The 18,254-nt window shown below is 39.6% G+C and overlaps 1 protein-coding gene across 1 annotated transcript in view; it reads left to right on the forward strand.

Moving 5' to 3' along the window:
- NUDT6 (nudix hydrolase 6) overlaps nucleotides 1–18,254 on the forward strand; it is a 360,277-nt gene that overhangs the window by 64,047 nt on the left and 277,976 nt on the right. The window contains exon 2 of the mRNA XM_044061694.1: nucleotides 7,995–8,198. Within this exon, the coding sequence (XP_043917629.1) occupies nucleotides 7,995–8,198 (204 nt within the window). The remainder of the gene's footprint in view (nucleotides 1–7,994; nucleotides 8,199–18,254) is intronic.

An 18,254-nucleotide genomic window follows, 5' to 3' on the forward strand; every position in this document is an offset into this window, starting at 1 on the left:
CCTACTGCAGCGCTTTTCATACCTTCTGCGTTATCTTGCGGTCGATAATGCTGTTTCCTCAGACATGTATCTGTTTCTGATCATACCTATCAACCTCCTAGTGCAAAACATCTGTACAAAGCCTAACATGATGGGGGGACAGAGATAGGGGCAGATTCTACATATTGCTCTTACAAACGTAGATAGTTGGCAGTATTATAGGTTTTGCATTAGTATGCCCTTTCTGAGGGATTTGGGGTCTTAAACACATATGTTTATCATTATTTAATGACGTCAGTTCTCAGGTATTTGGCAGACAGGTGCACATACCTCTCAACCTCCGACAGCAGGAAATCTGGACAAAGCCATAACTAAAAGTGGGGCAAAAGCCCAAATGTAGGGCCAATTTTTAAATATTGCTCTTACAAACCTAAAAAGTTGATAGAATAACAGGTTTTGCATTAGCGTGAATTTTCTGAAGGGTATGAAGTCTGAAACTCAAATGTCTCTCATTATTTTCTAACTTCAGTCTTTAATGATTTGCACTATTTGCCAGAAAACCACAATTTTATGAATAATGTACCAAATATATGAGGCAAATATCTGGACATTCTGCAAAAATCTGTACAGTTGAGAGGTATGCAGGTACAGATTGTGAGAGGAACACACCACACATATGAGGCATACATCTGCACATTCATACAGTTACGCCAATACACACAATACATGGCGCCATCACAGGCCAGTTACCATTACATTCCTATTGCTGAACACACCCACCCACTGGGTTATATTCCTCACACAGGCCAACAGGTGCTTATCCACACTACTTATTCCATCATGTACCTTATGTGTAGGCCGGTATTTGCACTTTCTGTCAGTGGCAGAGCTCACGTACGAGTATGGTGGACTGGACACTGTATCGGTGACACTGCATGACACCCTGAGGGACACATGTCGTTCGAGTCTATTAACCTTCCACATTGACTTTCACAGGCCATACGTTGTAATTCACTTTTGTGGATAAACATGCTTATGAGTTGTACATGTTTTGTCATTTGTCCTGACATCTTTCTTCTCACCTGTCCACCTAGTATCACTAGTTCTGTACATTTCATTAGGACAGGTTACCTTCATACCTCTCACCTGTACACATTATGGGTATACGCCCTGGGGTTTGACCTATGATTCTGTTACATTTGTCAGGATAATGTGCCTTTCTGATAGATTGCTGGCAAGCCATGACGGACTGTGCGGTTAGGTAATCATGACTGACATTTCTATTTCATGATTACTAACTCTCATAACATTCGTATTCCCGACTACGCAATTATTCTATCAACGGTCTGACTTTGTTTGAGGTATATTTAATATAGTCCCTATTTGTGTGTCGTGTACTATGCCTTAGTCCAGCTGTCTTATTCTGACATTCTGGCAGGTATGGTTACCATCTTGGTCGTATGCGTGTCCATCCATGATAATCGCCTACATGACACTGATATAGGTCCCTACATCTTCCCCCAATGGTTTACACAATATCCTGTGGGTGGGTTGCACCTGTTTGGTGAATATAGGCGTGTGCTATACCCACATAGGTATATTGATCACTCCCATGGGGCGTACCTAATAGATCAGTGCCAACCAGCACCTTGGTCCAATTCTGCATACCCATGATTCCCATACCTGACACACCTCCACAGTACCCATTAGACATGTTTAATGTGAGCGATAATAAAGTGTGAGGACACTTCCGAGCACTCCCCACTCTGCGGATATCAGCTCGTACGTCATACATTCAATCGACCCATGTGTTATTACCCTTGCACCTGCTACTGTTGCATGTACAGCTATATCGTAGTTGCAGGTGTGACTTCTTTTGCATCAATGACGGTTCGCACTTCGTACGGATCAATTTTTGGGATCCTGCAAAGGACACCTATATTCATGTTTAACGTGTAGAACTTGCAGGCCCTGTCACACTGGTACTTTCCGGGAAATAGTTTGGAAACCATCGGCGTATTCTCCTTTCATGCATGTCTGTCTGTCTATCCATATTAGGTCACTATTTATGTACATGTGTTATATGTACAGGGACATATGTTTGTTGTATATTTATCTATTCATGCATCGTGTGTGTATAGATATATCTATCTGTACATATATACATATGTCTGTACATTCCTCATCTCATAATTTGCTTTGGATTATGTCTATGGATATATGTGTATATATATCTCCATATCATACCTTTCAACTGTACAGATTTCCGTTGCATGTACAGCTGTTTGCCTCTTATATGGGTTGGAGACAGTGGCACTGACAAAAAGGCAGGAGTTAGAGCTGGATGTGCAAGAGGGTAGTGAGACCAGCTATGTTATATGGGTTGGAGACAGTGGCTTTGACAAAAAGTCAGGAGTTAGAGCTGGATGTGGCAGAGTTAAAGATGTTAAGATGTGCACTGGGTGTGACGAGGATGGACAGGATTAGGAATAAGTATATTAGAGGGTCAGCCCAGGTTTGAAGGTTTGGAGACAAAGCCAGAGAGTCAAAATTACGTTGGTTTGGACGGGTCTATATTATATTAGCGAAAATCCTGTTAAGCAAATACGAAAACACTGACACGTATTGCGCAAACCGCGAATATGCCGAATGCACTAAACCGCGAAATTCAAAAAGTCGAATCCCCATAGTCGACCACCTCCACCTCCCACTACATACTGCCTACCCAAACAAAATAAATAAACCACATACATACACTAACCATAACCCTACTTCTAACCCTAAAGTAAAGCACCAAAACCCTACACTAAACCTTACATACATTACTATCTATGCACTTACCTTAACCTGCACCCTAACCCTAAGGTCCGTAACTATCGCGCACTTACCCTACAGAGATATACCAAAACAAAATAAATAATCCACACACATACAGTTAACAAAACCCAAATTCTAACCCTACACTAAACCTTACATACATTACCTATCTATGCACGTACCTTAACCTGCACCCTAACCCTAAGGTCCGTAACTATCGCATACTTACCTTACGGAGCTATACCGCAGACGGGCCAACCATGACACTTCGACATTTCAAATTTTGCAGTTTTGGACATTTGACGTTTCCGTGGTTCGCGCAATATGTGTCGCTCTTTTCATATTTGGGTAAAAGGACTTTCGAGCATCTAAATGGAACCCGGTTTGGACATGTGCTGAGGAGGGATGCTGAGTATATTGGGAAAAATATGCTAAGGATGAAGCCACCAGGTAACAGGAAAAGAGGAAGGCCTAAGATAAGGTTTATGGATGTGGTGAGAGAGGACATGCAGGTGGTTGGTGTGACAGAGCAAGATGCAGAGGACAGGAAGAAATGGAAACAGATGATCCACTGTGGCGACCCCTAATGGGAACAGCCGAAAGAAGATGATGATGACAGGTTATGAGACTGTGTTTGAGGTGGTGACATTGTAAATTTAACTGAATTTAATGAAACAAAGTGGATTATTGAACTAAGAACTGACAGATCCCCATTAAAATTGCCCTGAATAGGTGGAGGGTTCAATACTGAAACAGTATTGGTTGTTATCTTTATAAATGTGAATTCCTTTTTGTGTGAGTTATCTGATGAAAGTGCTCATCTGTGTTTGTTATTTTAATAAATAATTTTATATTTTATCAGCCTGGTGGTTTGGCGGCTTTTGTTTATCTGATATATACTTTGTTGTTTGGCAAGCTGGGCCTTTGGTGAAGAGGTTTTACATATTTTATATGTACATCATATATGAAGCTGCAGCCCAGATATCTTTTCACACTTTCAGTAAACGCTCCTGTCTAAATATCCAGTTTAGGAGCAGGACAGGTTTTGGTAGCAGTGTTGCTTGGGATTTGGCATGTTAATTATGGTTATAGCTCATTCCATTAAGTTGAACTATTAGGTGTGAGTTTCTTGCTAGGTGAAGTGAAGATCATCTGACATAAAGCTGCATTTGCATGAAGCTTGTGCAGACATATACCACAAGAGCAGCAGCACAACAGATGTTACCCTTCAGGAGTGGAATATTTGACCATTTGAGGAATAGTCCAGAAAACTGACTGATGTCACTGAATAAAAGCCAACTTGGTATTTTGTTATATTGTTGCCTGAGTATTTCACTTGAAAATGTATCCTCATGGCAAATACCTACTCTTTCTTTCTCATCTTGCATGATGGACATGAATGCTGTACTTTAGAAGAAGGTATATATATATATATATATATATATATATATATATATATATATATATATATATATATATATATATATATATATCACATTCTAAGTTCCTTGGATCATGTTTTTATTTCTGGAAAAAAAGAGAACACTATTCAGGAAACTGAACACTAACTTTGCATGAGTTTAATATGTGCAAAAGTTTATATTTTATATAAAACAAATAGCACACCAGTTTGACACACTTCTACAGAATAATAAAATCCTTGTTTGTTGTGGAAGAATGTGCTTACAAGCTGAATCATTTTTTTATTTTTCTGTAGAAGTGTGTTGAATTGGTAAGCAATTGGTTTCTTTAGTTACTGATCTTATAATAGCACCTTAGACTCTGATGGGCCAGTTTTGTTGGTTTATATACAAAGCATGGCGGCAATGGCTAAAAAACAAAACCTTTGTATACCTGTAAAATTTAAGGCAACCTTGTAACCAGGTCAAAAAGCAAATAACTAAGGACACAAATGACTTCTACACAAAACTATAATCCAATAATTAATATAACCCCAAAATTCTGGTAATTTATTACTTCACTACTTAATCCGGGAACCAAAAGCAACCCTAGCCCTTGTCCATCTAAATCTGCTCCCCAAACTGCCAGTATATTCAATACTTATTATATCAAAAACATGGCTAACCTTCCCATTTGCCCTTCCCAGTCACCCTCCTGTTTCTCTTCAAGCTCTCACAGCTCTAGTCCAAACACACTCCCCTCTCAGAGACCACTCATTTTCCTCTTCCTAACACTCTCTTTTATAACTTCTCTCAAGCATTGTGTACACCTTCTTCTGCCTTCACACATCACCCTGCACCCACTAACTTTGTAAGAAAGCTACTTCATAAGCTCAAACCCTTTTCTTCCTCTGCAGATAACCTTCCAGCTGAATATCTAAAAATAACCACAGAAGCCATTGCCTACCCTGTTACCATCTCATCAACAGATCCATCTCTGAATCTAATGATCACCTGTAAGGAAAATATGTTTTATCATTCCCCTACATAAATAATTACTTAATTATATCCTCCATAATCAACTGCTAACCCCCACACAACATGGCTTTAGGACAGTTCACAGTATAGCAACTGCCCTGTTATCCTTCATGGATACTGTTAATAAAGCAAGAGAGTCTGGCATCCTTGTTTCTTCACTATTTCTTGGTCTGTCCAAGGCTTTTGACATGGTTTCCCATATTAAACTTCTATGGTAACTCTCTACTTTTGGTTTTTCATCCTCTTGTTTTCAGTGGTTTTCTAGCTGCCCATTGAACAGACAGGAATCTGTGAAATGACAGTGTTCTGTCTCTCTCCATATCTACCAAATATCACTGGAGTACGCCAGTGCTCAAATACTTGGTCCCCTCCATTTCAAATTTTTTTTATCAGTAACCTTCACAGCAGGAAAAAAAAACCCTTCACACTTCTTCATGTCACAGCTCCAAGTACAGTATGCAGATGGCTCCACTATTATCTACATGTCTGATAGCCTGCCACACCTTTAGCAAATAACTCAAGAGGTTTTCAATTCTGTTGAGATCCAACTTATTAACGTCCAGCTGTTACTCAGTTACAAAAAACAAGTTCCTCCTTTTCATCCCTAAAACATCTTCTCTTAATAAAACCCATTTTATCATTTAGTCCCAAAATAACACAGTAATTGAAGTAATTTCCCATACTAAGCTTTTAGGTGTGACAATAGATGAAAACCTCAGATTTGATATTCATATACAGAGCAGTATAAAAAAAACAGAAAATTGAGATTCTCTACTGGCATAAATAATTTCTAAACACAATCAACAAATACACCCTCACTATCACTTACCTGTTACCCTAACTTTTATATGGAACTCCCATCCTCATTCATTTACAAACCTTACTAAAAACAAAACTAGAAATGTATTATAATAAAATTGCCAACTTTGCAACTAGTGCAATACTTTATGCTCATCGCTGTACAACTCTGCACTCTCTTAACTGAATTGAACTTCCACAACACCTCACATACTTTCAGTTTATAACTGCCTACAAAGCCATTCACAAACCTGCAGCCTGCCCTGCCTTTAACTATATTTCACAACTACCTACCCAAAAGATCCTTCAGATCTGAGGATAAACAACTTCTTTCACTGTATAAATGCATCATGTCGGCCAGACAAAGCCTATGCTCTTACTCTGTTGTAAAGCAGGAAGCTCTGTCCCCTTAACACTCAGAGCATATGCTGTCCTTCCAACCTGTAAACTTAGATTAAAAGAATTCCTATACAAATCGTGGATCTTCTGCTGTTCATAGCCTGGCTAAAACTAATAGGTCTTATTTTCTCTCTTCTATTACCTTCTACACCATATTTTACTCCCTGATCCTCCTATCCACTCCCCCTTAGTATTACTGTCTGTTTATTTCATTCTACCCTTCCCCTACTGTTCTTTTATACCGCTCTTACCTTTCCTGCCTTGACTTCAAGTACATACTTTTTTCATCTCCACCCACACCTCTCAACCTATTAGCACAGGAAATCTAGACAAAGCCTAAAATAATGGTGGGACAAAGGCCTAAAAATAGGGGCATATTTTAAATATTGGTCTTTTAAACATAGAAAGTGACTAGAATAACAGGATTTGCATTAGCGTGCATTTTCTGAAAGCTATGAAGTCTGAACCTCAAGTGTAAGTCATTATTTAGCAACCTCAGTCCTCAGTGATTTGCTAGAAAACTGCATATTTTGTGAGGAACAGTTCAAAAATATTAGACAAGAGTCTTGAAAATCTGGACAGTTGAGACGTATGTCTCCACCTACTCTTCTCATAACGTTACTTCCTTTCCAAGTTTTCCTTATCTTTTGTTTTAACGTGCTGCTAAATGTCATGAATTTTGTGACCTAAAAGAATGTATTCTACCCTACCACTTTAATGTAATTCCTTAGACCTTATTGTATATTCTGTTTATAAATGTTTTAGTAATTACAAATGGAGCTTTTCTCCATGGGCCTCCACTGAAAATGGGTACATCAGGACTGTAACTTTTCCCGCTAAACAAGTGTCAGTAACTAACTAACTAAATAACTAAATAAATACATGTAGTGTACATGCATATATCTATTTGTGTTGTGTATGTGTGTTTGTATGTGTGTGTATATGGGTCCTTATCAGTTGATTGAGTTTTCAGAAGCTCGAAATTCATATGGCCGAGACTACATGATTGAGTTTTTGAAAACCCAAAGCTTTTGAATGGAGGTTGCGGTACAGTGCAGATCATGAAATTTACCCTTTTCTTCACTGTAGTGTGATCTCGGAGCTGGTATATATAATTTGCATGGGGTGTGGGGGGCACAGCAAAAACATAAAAAAGGTAGATTTTTGTGTTTTATTTGTTTTTTTGTTTTTTTTTTATGTTCAAGTTTTCAGAAACTCGACCATATGGTATAGACCGTATGAATTTCGAGTTTCTGAAAACGTGATCAACTGACAGACCCCCACACACACATATATACATATATATAATTAATAATTTTTGAGAAATGCATTTAAATGGTGCATTGCATTTATAATGGTAGCCAGCTCACTTTCTGGAGAGTTATTGTCTAGATTTTGAGTTTTGTCCCAGTCAGTTTTGTTGTCTGATCTGCTTAAATACTGAAGCTTTTTAAGAATGTATTTTGTGGGATCACAGTGTCTTGTTGAGATATCAACTTTGTGGGTTATTTATTGATAAAATCATATGAAGCTTACTGTGTTAAATTTTATTTTTTTCCCCAGACTCGCTCAGGCAATGGAAGTCAGAAGACCGTATAGCAGTTTGGCTGCATGTCCCTATCCTACAGAGCAAGTTCATAACTGTTGCAGCTTCTCTGGGCTTTCGCTTTCATCATGCTGAGCACGACCTTTCTACTTTGTGTCTTTGGCTTGGGGAAGGCTGTAGCAGACTACCTCTATATGCTTCTCATCAACTAGGAGTAGCAGGTTAGTCAAAAAAAAAACAGTTTGAGGAAAGCATGTTCCTCCTCATGGGGTTATTATTCAGGATATCATCATTGTAGACCAAACTTTCCTGAAACATGCCACCTTATCAGCATTGACATCACTATACAGTTATTCTTCCCTGCACATTTTTATTGAAATAATCTCGAAACAAAAAAGTATTTGCAATAATTTGAATTGTCATAATTTTGATAAAAAGTATCAGTTAATATCTTTGCTAATTGTATTTAGTTGCAGTCAGTGCGAGAACTAAATCACTCTAGTTAATAATAATAATGCATCAGTGGCATAGAGGGATAAAGCCCTGACTACGACCCATAAGTCCAAATTTGATTAGTACCTCATGCACTTAATGGCAGAAGCTGGAGAGGATGAGTTTACCCATTTGGGATGGGGGGGTGGGAGCCAGGGCTTGAGAGATATCTGGGCTGGGAGGGATGCTTACCCTAAGTCCCAATGTGGTCATGTGTTCAGGGTCACATTTCGTTGTCTGTCCTGTCTCATAAGGCATCAGCACACAGGGGCTGGGGATGCAGCTGGGGTTAGGACCATGAAAATCCTTAACTCTCCTGTCAGCATATCTGATACTGATGGCTTGCCTCCACTCTTCCACTGTTTCCCTTTCCTGCCAGCTAGTGACAATCCTAGCCTGGCGGTTATGCCATGCGGAAGCCACTCTTCTATTCCCCTTCCTTCCTCCCTGTTCATTGCATCACCCAGTCTGTGGGGTGGGTTGCACTTTAACAGGATGTATAATGGCGCAGATGGAACTCAGTCATAGCAGCTGATGGTCAGATGCAGGAGTACGAGGGAGAATAATAACAGTCAAGTAAACAAAGACAAAACTATGTCTTCATGCTGGACTCAGATTATTAGATCTGTGGTTATAACATGAGCCATTATTTTAAATTAACTGTTTCTGGCATCATAAAAATGATGTTATGAAATGACTGTAGTAAATGATAAATTTAATAAATATGACCTCACTCCTCGATTCTGTGCCTTCCAGCTCACGGTACTGGCTCATAGCTACAGATGAACTACCAGCACATCATACAACACAGCATTGCTCCTACAAACTTGATGTCTCAAAATATCAACTTAAAAAGTTTTTTTGTTTTTTTGCAGGAGGCAAACCCCATTTCACCTGTCACATCCCTGCCTTTCTACCTATTCTGACTCTGAGGATATTCAGCCCTGGGGGTAAGGGGAAAAATTCCTTATTCATAGAGATGTTCATCACATTGATTACTGCTGCAGTAGCCTTAGCTATATGGGATACATCCTGCCAAGGATAAAACAGCTGGCCAGCTTCCAAATCTTCAGAGCACCTTCCACATGCCCAAATTATCAGGGAGCTTGATCTGAGCTGACTAAAAGATAAGTTTGGGCACCAAGACCTTCAGAGTTACACTGTTGCCAAAGAGTATGCACATCTAAGGATTTTGAGGAATGACAGTCTATTTGGTTCTGTTCCTTTGCTGGGCAGATAAGTTTCCTTTGGGGGAAAACCTTCCATTTTCTAAATTTTGTTTGTGTTTTATCACTTTTCTCTTCAGGAAAGTTATTTTAAGGATGGGAATTTTGCGTTTTAATGGACTGTCATGAGACTGTATCGTACTTTTAAATGGGAGTGATCTTATTTCCTGTCAGTTTAAAAGTTGTGTAAAGTAAGTGAAAAACATTTTTCTGTAGAGAATTTGTATTTATTTTACTTTTTTGGGGTTGGCAGAGTGTTTCAAAGTGCTTTTTACTGTGTTATTGTGTGAAAAAGTAACTTTTAAACAGTTTTAGTTTTTACCAGCATTTGCTCCTTGATTTTCCTGTGAAGCAGGCACCATTTTCAAATTTTCCATGGAACAGTCTGTCAGTCTGTCTTCCAGCCATCAAAAGAAATTTAAGCAAACAGCCTTTGCCATCACAGCAGGCTAGCAATTTGTCTCAGTCACAGGTGGGTGACTCTGCTGTGGCCATTAGTTTGTTCCTCAAACTACTCATCTTTTACCCCAGATCCCCTGGTGTAGCACCTAGAGCCACTATGGACCAGGGTTAATGAATATCCTCTGTGGCTTTTGGGGTCCTCTCAGGGGGCAAGAGAGAGACACTCTTGTTGGTCTTAGGAGAGGGAACAGGGAGGGCTTCCCTGTTGTGTCAGAATGCTGTGCCCATCTTGGGAAGCTGCTGCTGCCATTAGTAACATGATTGTCGCCAATTTTTCCTATCAGTCAGAAAACTAAGCGGGTACTGTTTCTCCTTCTCATGTTTACGTAGACAGGCATAGTTTTCTTTCTCTGGCTCAGGGTTTAATTCAGACTGTTGATCCTTCTTGTGAAGTTGTGTCTCTAGTAAAAGAAAGAGGGATACTCGTTTTCCTGAAGACATTGAAGATTCTGACTCTGAACAGGAAGATGAAAGGCTAGATATGGGTTTTTATCCTCAGATTTCTGATTCAGACTCAGAGGAGAGCTCAGTTTTTGATTCTCCCTGTGAGATTGTCTCATTCTCTGAGACTATTGGTAGAATGTACCAATGTTTTCATTGAGAGAACTTTGAGGTTTCTCACTCCCTGTCTGCTTTATAGGCTGCATGTGTTGCTTTCTGCAGTTTTAAAAATAGTCTGCCAGCTGCCCCTAAAAAGGCAGATAGGATGTATAAAGTTCCTCAGTCTTGTACGTTTTAAGCTTTATACTTGTGCAAGTTTAATTTTCAGAAGTTTGAATTGTCAGGCTCATATGGAAATGTTTGTTCTAGCTAATTGTTAAAGCATGAGGAATGTTTTACCTGCAGTTTCTTGTTGTGAGGAAAAATCTGCATTAAATAATAAGTTTTTTTCTATTGTACAGATCACTATCATTGTTTACAGTGTGTGTATGTGTGTGTTTAACACTGTTGATACTTCTTCCAGGCTAGGCCACTGGTACGGTTTTGACGGGGTTTCCATGGCTGCATTCTCAGAACCTCCCAAATTATGTTAAAAGCGAGATTTTAAATTCGCCTTTAGATAGAGATTTAGCTTTTTACCCCATTGCTGCAGAGGTGATCAAAAAGTGTGAAGAAAGGGATACACTGATTTAGGGAATCTCTTAAGATTTTTTTCAGCCTTCCTTTTTTAAATTTTCTAAGAGATTCTGTAACCCCTCATCAGTTTTGGCAAAAAGGATAATAATCAGTCTCAGCAAAATACGGGTAATCAGACATTTTAGAAGAAATTGCAAGGGGGTCCAAAAAGTAGCCTTGAACCTTCCAAAACCAGGGACTGTCTAACAAGTGTGAATGACTATTCAAGAGACATTGTGGCCCCTTCACACCCTGGCCCCTTTTTTCTTCCAGAAAGTCTGAATCTCCATTCTCTTTGGCAACAGATAGTTTCATTCAAATAGGCCCTGAGGCTCATTCATCATAGTTACAGTTGGCAGTGAGATAAAATTCCTCCTTTCCCAGAGGCCATTCCTCATTTTCCAGATCAGACTGTTTTATTTCCTCCATTTCTTCATCTTATGCTTTCCCAAGGAGTGATAGAACCAGTTCCTCCTTCCCAGGTGGGCAAGGCTTTTTATTCAAGGAAGTTCTTAGTGCCAAAGAAAGAAAGTACTTGGGAGACCAGTTCTGGATTTTTCTGTCCTAAATCTGTTTGTGATAGGGCCCAAATTCAAAATGATGTCACTTCACAACCTGTTATCCACAACCTGTTATCTCTTCTTCCTCTTTCAAGTTTCCTGGTAACAGTAAAACTAAAAGATGCTTATCATCACATTCCTTAATGTGCATTGGGAGTACATGAGGAAAGCTTTGGGTATACACAGAGACTCTCTGTGGTTGATACACACTCCTGTGCACCAGTATCTGCAGAGTAAGGGTGTGTGTTAATAGTCAGTCATTAGGAAAGTTCTTGTCTATGAATCATTCTAATTTCTCAATTGTATTTACATCTGTGGGAGTACAATGGTTGCACACAATTGCAAACACTGTTTAGGAACACACTAACAGATTTTGGAGGCTTAGTCTTTCCATGGAGGGAGTGTGTGGCTTTCCATTTCCTTAGGAGCATTCTCTGGTAGAACCCAAGAGCTAGCTATGGATAAAGATTTATTTATTTTTATTTACCCTTTGTTGACTGTGTTAGCCCCGCTAGCCAGTTGCCTGTTTTCAAGGGAGGCCTGAGTTGGGATTTACAGTGGATATAAACTGTGTACAGACTCCTGTTAAAATGCCAGGTGTTTGTGATGTAAAAAAATGAGACCACAGTAAATCATTTCAAAACTTTTCCCACCTTTAATGTGACCTATAACCTGTGCAATTCAATTGAAAAACAAATCTGTGAGGGGAAAGAATATAAAAAATAAAAAACGTACAATACGCTGGTTGCATAAGTGTGCACACCCTTAAACTAGTAATTTGTTGTGTGCGCACACCCTTAAACTAATACTTTGTTGTGTGCGCGCACCCTTAAACTAATACTTTGTTGAAGCACCTTTTGATTTAATTACAGCATTCAGTCTTCTTGGGTAGGAGTCTATCAGCATGGCACATCTTGACTTGGCAATATTTGCCCACTCTTCCTTGCAAAAGCACTCCAAATCTGTCAGATTGTGAGGGCATCTCTTCTGCAAAGCCCTCTTTAGGTCACCCCACAGACTTTCTATTGGATTTCGGTCTGGGCTCTGGCTGGGCCATTCCAAAACTTTAATTTTCTTCTGGTGAACCCATTCTTTTGTTGCTTTGGATGTATGCTTGGGGTCATTGTCGTGTTGAAAGGTAAAATTCCTCTTCATCTTCAGCTTTCTAACAGACCCCTGAAGGTTTTGGGTCAAAAGTGACTGGTATTTGGAACTGTTCATAACTCCCTCCACCTTGACTAAAGCCCCAGTTCCAGCTGAAGAAAAGCAACCCCAAAATATGATACTACCACCAACTTGGAGATGGTGTTCTTTTGGTGATGCGACGTGTTGTTTTTGTGCCAAACATACCTTTTAGAATTGTGGCCAAAACTTTCAACCTTGGTCTCATCAGACCATACCACATCTTCCTACATGCTTTTGGGAGACTTGATGTATTGTTTTGCAAATGTTAGCAGGGCCTGGATGCTTTTCTGTGTAAGAAAAGGCTTCTGTCTTGCAACCCTACCCCATAGTCCAGACATGTGGGGAACATGGGAGATTGTTGTTACATGTAGTACACAATCAGTACTTGCCAGAAATTCCTGCAGCTCCTTCAGTGTTGCTGTAGGTCTGTTGGGAGCCTCCCTGACCAGTTTTCGTCTTGTCTTTTCATCAGTTTTGGAGGGACGTCCAGTTCTTTGCAACGTCACTGTTGTCCCATATTTTCTCCACTTTTTGATGACTTGTCTTCACTGTGTTCCATGGTATATCCAATGCTGTGGAAATTTTTTTGTACCCTTCTCCTGACTGATACCTTTCAACAAGATCCCTTTGATGCTATGTAAGCTCTCTGCGAACCATGGCGTTTGCTGTAGCAGGCAACTGCATAAATGTCAGGAAAATCCTACTTGGACAGCTGAACTTTATTTTGGGTTAATCAGAGTCTCTTTAATTGATGGCAGGTGTGTACCCAAGAAGACTGAATGCTGTAATTAATTAAAAGGTGCTTCAACAAAGTATTGGTTTAAGGGTGTGCTCACACAGCAAAGTATTAGTTTAATGGTGTGTACACTTATACAGCCAGTGTGTTGTACATTTTTTATTCTTTATATTTTATACTTTTTCCCCTAACAGATTTGTTTGTTTTTCAATTTAATTGTACAGGTTATAGGTCACATTAAAGGTGGGAAAAGTTTTGAAATTAATTATTGTGGTCTCATTTTTTTATATCACAAAAACCTGGCATTTTAACAGGGGTATGTACACATTTTATATCCACTGTATATTACAAGGGGAAATTTGGCAAGGGCATCAGTGAGCTTTCCATGATCTTTTCAATAGGTGCCATGGGATCTTTTACATCCACCTGAGCTACCACCAGCTCAAGCAGATAGGACCTTGGTTTAACATCTCATCCTAAGGATGACATCATCGGGAGTGCATCATCCCTGTTTTACTGCACTGCAGAGTCAGCAATCCATCTACCTGGTGTGGGAATAGAACCCACAGCCTTCTGCACTAAAGGCTAATTGCGCCACTGAGAAGATGTTTGTAATAATGCCAAAGCTAGCACAATTTTGAAAAGATGTGCATCAGTAGTGATGAACTGACTTGTGATAGGGTTTCACAGTCTTTCTTGATCAGTCATTTGATTCTGAACCAGCACCTTCCTGCAGCTACTACTTCTCTCTCTTTTGTTTTCCTTTTTTCCTTGGCCTATTCAGAGCTTTGATGTAACTGTACTAAAACATAAGGATAAGTATTGCTGTGTGCTGTCATTGTAGAATCTTTCTTCTTCTCTTCTAGCTTTGTTTACTCTTGTGACAATAATGTGGTTCAGCAGCGACTTCATTTTTTGGAGTGGCTACTCTCTGTGCAGCTAGCAGTGTGCCATTAAGTAACACATGCTGCCACAAGTTTCTTTCTCTTCCAATTTGTAGTTGCTTGTATATGCCGGTTTACCCCTCATGCATATCATTCCCACTTATCTGCATGTATGGTCTATGCAATGCTATGTTATAGCACAAAGTTGACCATTATGGGAGAAATTCAAACACTCTCTGCACTGCATGGGGCGAGTGCGGAATCAAATCCAAGGAATAGGCCTAAGTCTAAACCTGCATCACAGGTAGTGATGCATTAGAGGTTTAAAAATAGTATGCTACAGTGCTCTAGTGTCCGGTATATTCAGATGGGCTACACTGAATGAATGAGAGTATTCATGCAATTTAAACACAGTTGCACTGCATTCCAAGGCTTTATACAGGATCTGTGTTAAGTCACCCATACAAAAGTGCAGTAGAAGTGAAGATTATGGTCTCACTGCTCTGCAGGCTCAGGCTATAATTCCATAGCCATCCCTCCAACACATGCACACACAATTAATATTCTGTCATGTCCTTTGTATATAATTACCCCTGCTGTAGTAACACAGCTGTGCCCTAACTATTGCCACGGGTTCGAGCTGGCTGTACGGACACTAGTACAGTCCATTTATTTTCTGAATTACATTGCTCGTAACTGCATAGTAGTTCTAGCAGTGCTGCTAGATACTATAAACAGCAGTCCCCTGCTGGAATACTGTGCGATCTGCTTTTATCTGTGTGCGTGGTATGCAAAAACTGTAATGCTCTGTGGTTCACAGTGCTTCCCTGTATTGCACCCTTATTATATCCCCAGAGTTTGTTTTTTATTTATACATGGTTATGCACAATGCTGCCCTGCTGTGCACCATCTGTATGCGGGTGATCCGCTTCTCCCAGCACGTGTTGCTCTAACATATGGAAGTCTAGCCTGTATCATTGTGCACCCTTTAAATGTAATTCCTTTCCTACAACTATAGGATGCACAGTGCTACTCTGATGTATCCTCTGTCTACTGCAGAAGCTTCCTTTCACGTGATTATCACTGTGCCAGTGAAATGGGCTATATACTGATTGGCTGCACTATGTACCATTCATGCCGTACTGCAGTAGACTGACTGTGTGCTGACATATGTGAGATTGTGTATCTGACCCGACCATGTTTCAGTACTGTGTGTGATATACTGTAGTGGTTTGCAGTTTAGAGAGCAGCTCTGATTCTTATTGTGTAAGTATCCTGTCTCAGAATCCTCGTGTGTATCATCAACACCCCATCATTGTAACTCATGTCATAGAGTCTCAGACTGACTGATCAAAGGCATACACTCTACATATCAGCCTTCTGAATTTCACCTACATTGTATTTGAAGAGAAGCAGAAAGCCAAACATTTTCAAATGTAAATGCCACAATACTTGCTCAAGTAAAAGCTCAACCTATGTGCAGTGTGTTTGTGGATGTATAAATATCTTAATCAGTATCGTTTTTATAAAATGACAAATATTTTCCGAGATGTACTCTTTATAGATAGGGACCAAAAACAAAGCAGAAAGGTTAGCAGTGGGATGCAAGACATTTTAGTAAAAGCCAACAGTTAAGGGATTAAAATAATATAGACAAAGGCACTACTTAGCAGTTGTAGATATGGAAGGTAGTCAGTGTCTGAAAATGTGTCTGCTAATCAGAAATGGCAGCTGCAGTTTTCGGTGTTTTCCTTTAGTGTAGAATATACCCACACATTGTTGTATAAACTGATATGGCTGGTCTTACAGTCCAGACTAACTTATGTGGTTTACAGTGCCTGTTGCAGTGTGTGTTTCTCTATGTGGAGAAGGCAGGGAGTTTTGTTATAAACTTTTTGCTCAATTTTAGTGATGTACTCTTCCTGTTACCCATGGCACTTAAGTCCTATAATACCATTCACTGGTGCAGCAGTCAGATTTGTGTGTGATACTTGATTTGTCATGAATTCAGAAACAAATTCATGCTACTCAGGTGACCACCAGAAAGTGAAAGTTTTATTAGCCAGGGACAATTCTCATTCTTTTTTAGCAATAATAAACAAGGAATATTTTGTATTCCGACTTTCAGAGGTGGCTAGAAATAACACAGAAAAGTTGACACTTGGGAGAGCAACAAATGAGTTGGCTATGACTTGGCTTTATAGCAGTATTCCGTCTTTTTCTGAGAAGACATGAGAAAACATTGTGCTGGTATAATTTCATAACATTGTTAATATTAACTCACCTGTGGCATTGCTTCAGTTAAAAACATGCCTGTGCACTAAAGGTCATAATAATTGTTTACAGATTATGTAAGCAGTAAGAGGGAAGTCACAGCGAATACTGGAATGTTGCTTGCTGTCAGACAGTCCCATTTATATCCAAGAAAAGATAAGAACTGGCACTTATTTTGTATGATTTCAGTTGTTTTTTAATTGTATGTCATGCTGTCATATTTTCATACTAAGCTGTGTAATGTACTACTTCATGTCATAGCCTGGGGAGCCTGCTTCCAGACTCTAGCATTTTCTGTGAACTTTCCTCCAGTACAACATAACATACCCCCAGCAGAATTACTGAAAATAATCACCGGGTACAGAAGAGTGCACGTTAGAAAGGGAACAGCAGCAGAAAAGACCTATTATACAACAACCCCCTCATTAATATTCAAAAACGTGCACGCTGATTGGTCAGTCTGCACGGTGTAAATCAGAGTTATAATAATTGAAAAAGGTCCGGTCACCCGGACTTTTTCCATTACTATAACTCTTTTTTACAGCAACGGAGAACGCAAGATCTCCGTTGCTTCACACTGTCTCACTACGTTAAATGAGTTTAACATAGCGAGACAGCTTTAAAAAAAAGCAACGGAGATTCTCCGTTGCGTTTTTAAAGCTGTCCCGCTATATTAAACTCCTTTAACATAGCGAGACAGTTTGTAAAAAGCAACGGAGATCTTGCTTTCTCCGTTGCTTTTTTCAATTTTTGTCTCGCTATGTTAAATGGGTTTAACATACCAAGACAGCTTTAAAAAAAGCAACGGAGATTCTCCGTTGCTTTTTTAAAGCTTTTTCGCTATGCTAAACCCATTTAACATAACGAAGCAGTTTGTAAAAATCAACGGCGATCTTGCTTTCTCCGTTGCTTTTGCCGACAGCTCTGATGTACTGCGTAGGCATACGCTTGCGCAGTACATCAGAACTGCCGCAGAATACCAGACAGCTGCAGAAGGGCAGCAAGGAGGCATTATACAATGCCATTATTTAAGAAAAGTAATTATTTTTTTTCTTAAATAATGTCATTGTATAATAGCAATAACCCACTTCTGAGTGTGGGTAATGCTGGATTTACCCACGGTTCTCTTTGTTTGGCCACTCGGGCTTCGCCCTCGTGACCAAACCACACCAACCGTGGGTAAATCCAGCATTACCCACACCCAGGTGTGGGTTATTGCTATAATAACAGGGATGGTCTGCTCAGAGGAAGTTAAGTATGTATTTTATGTAAAAGGTGGGGGTGGTGAAATGCTGCGATGCCTACAAAGAGGCTTTGTCAGCAATAAAAAGAAAGTTGTCAT

This window comes from Protopterus annectens, chromosome 2.part0, assembly GCF_019279795.1.
Source record: "Protopterus annectens isolate FY-2018-M chromosome 2.part0, PAN1.0, whole genome shotgun sequence".
Classification (NCBI taxonomy): Eukaryota; Metazoa; Chordata; order Ceratodontiformes; family Protopteridae; genus Protopterus; species Protopterus annectens.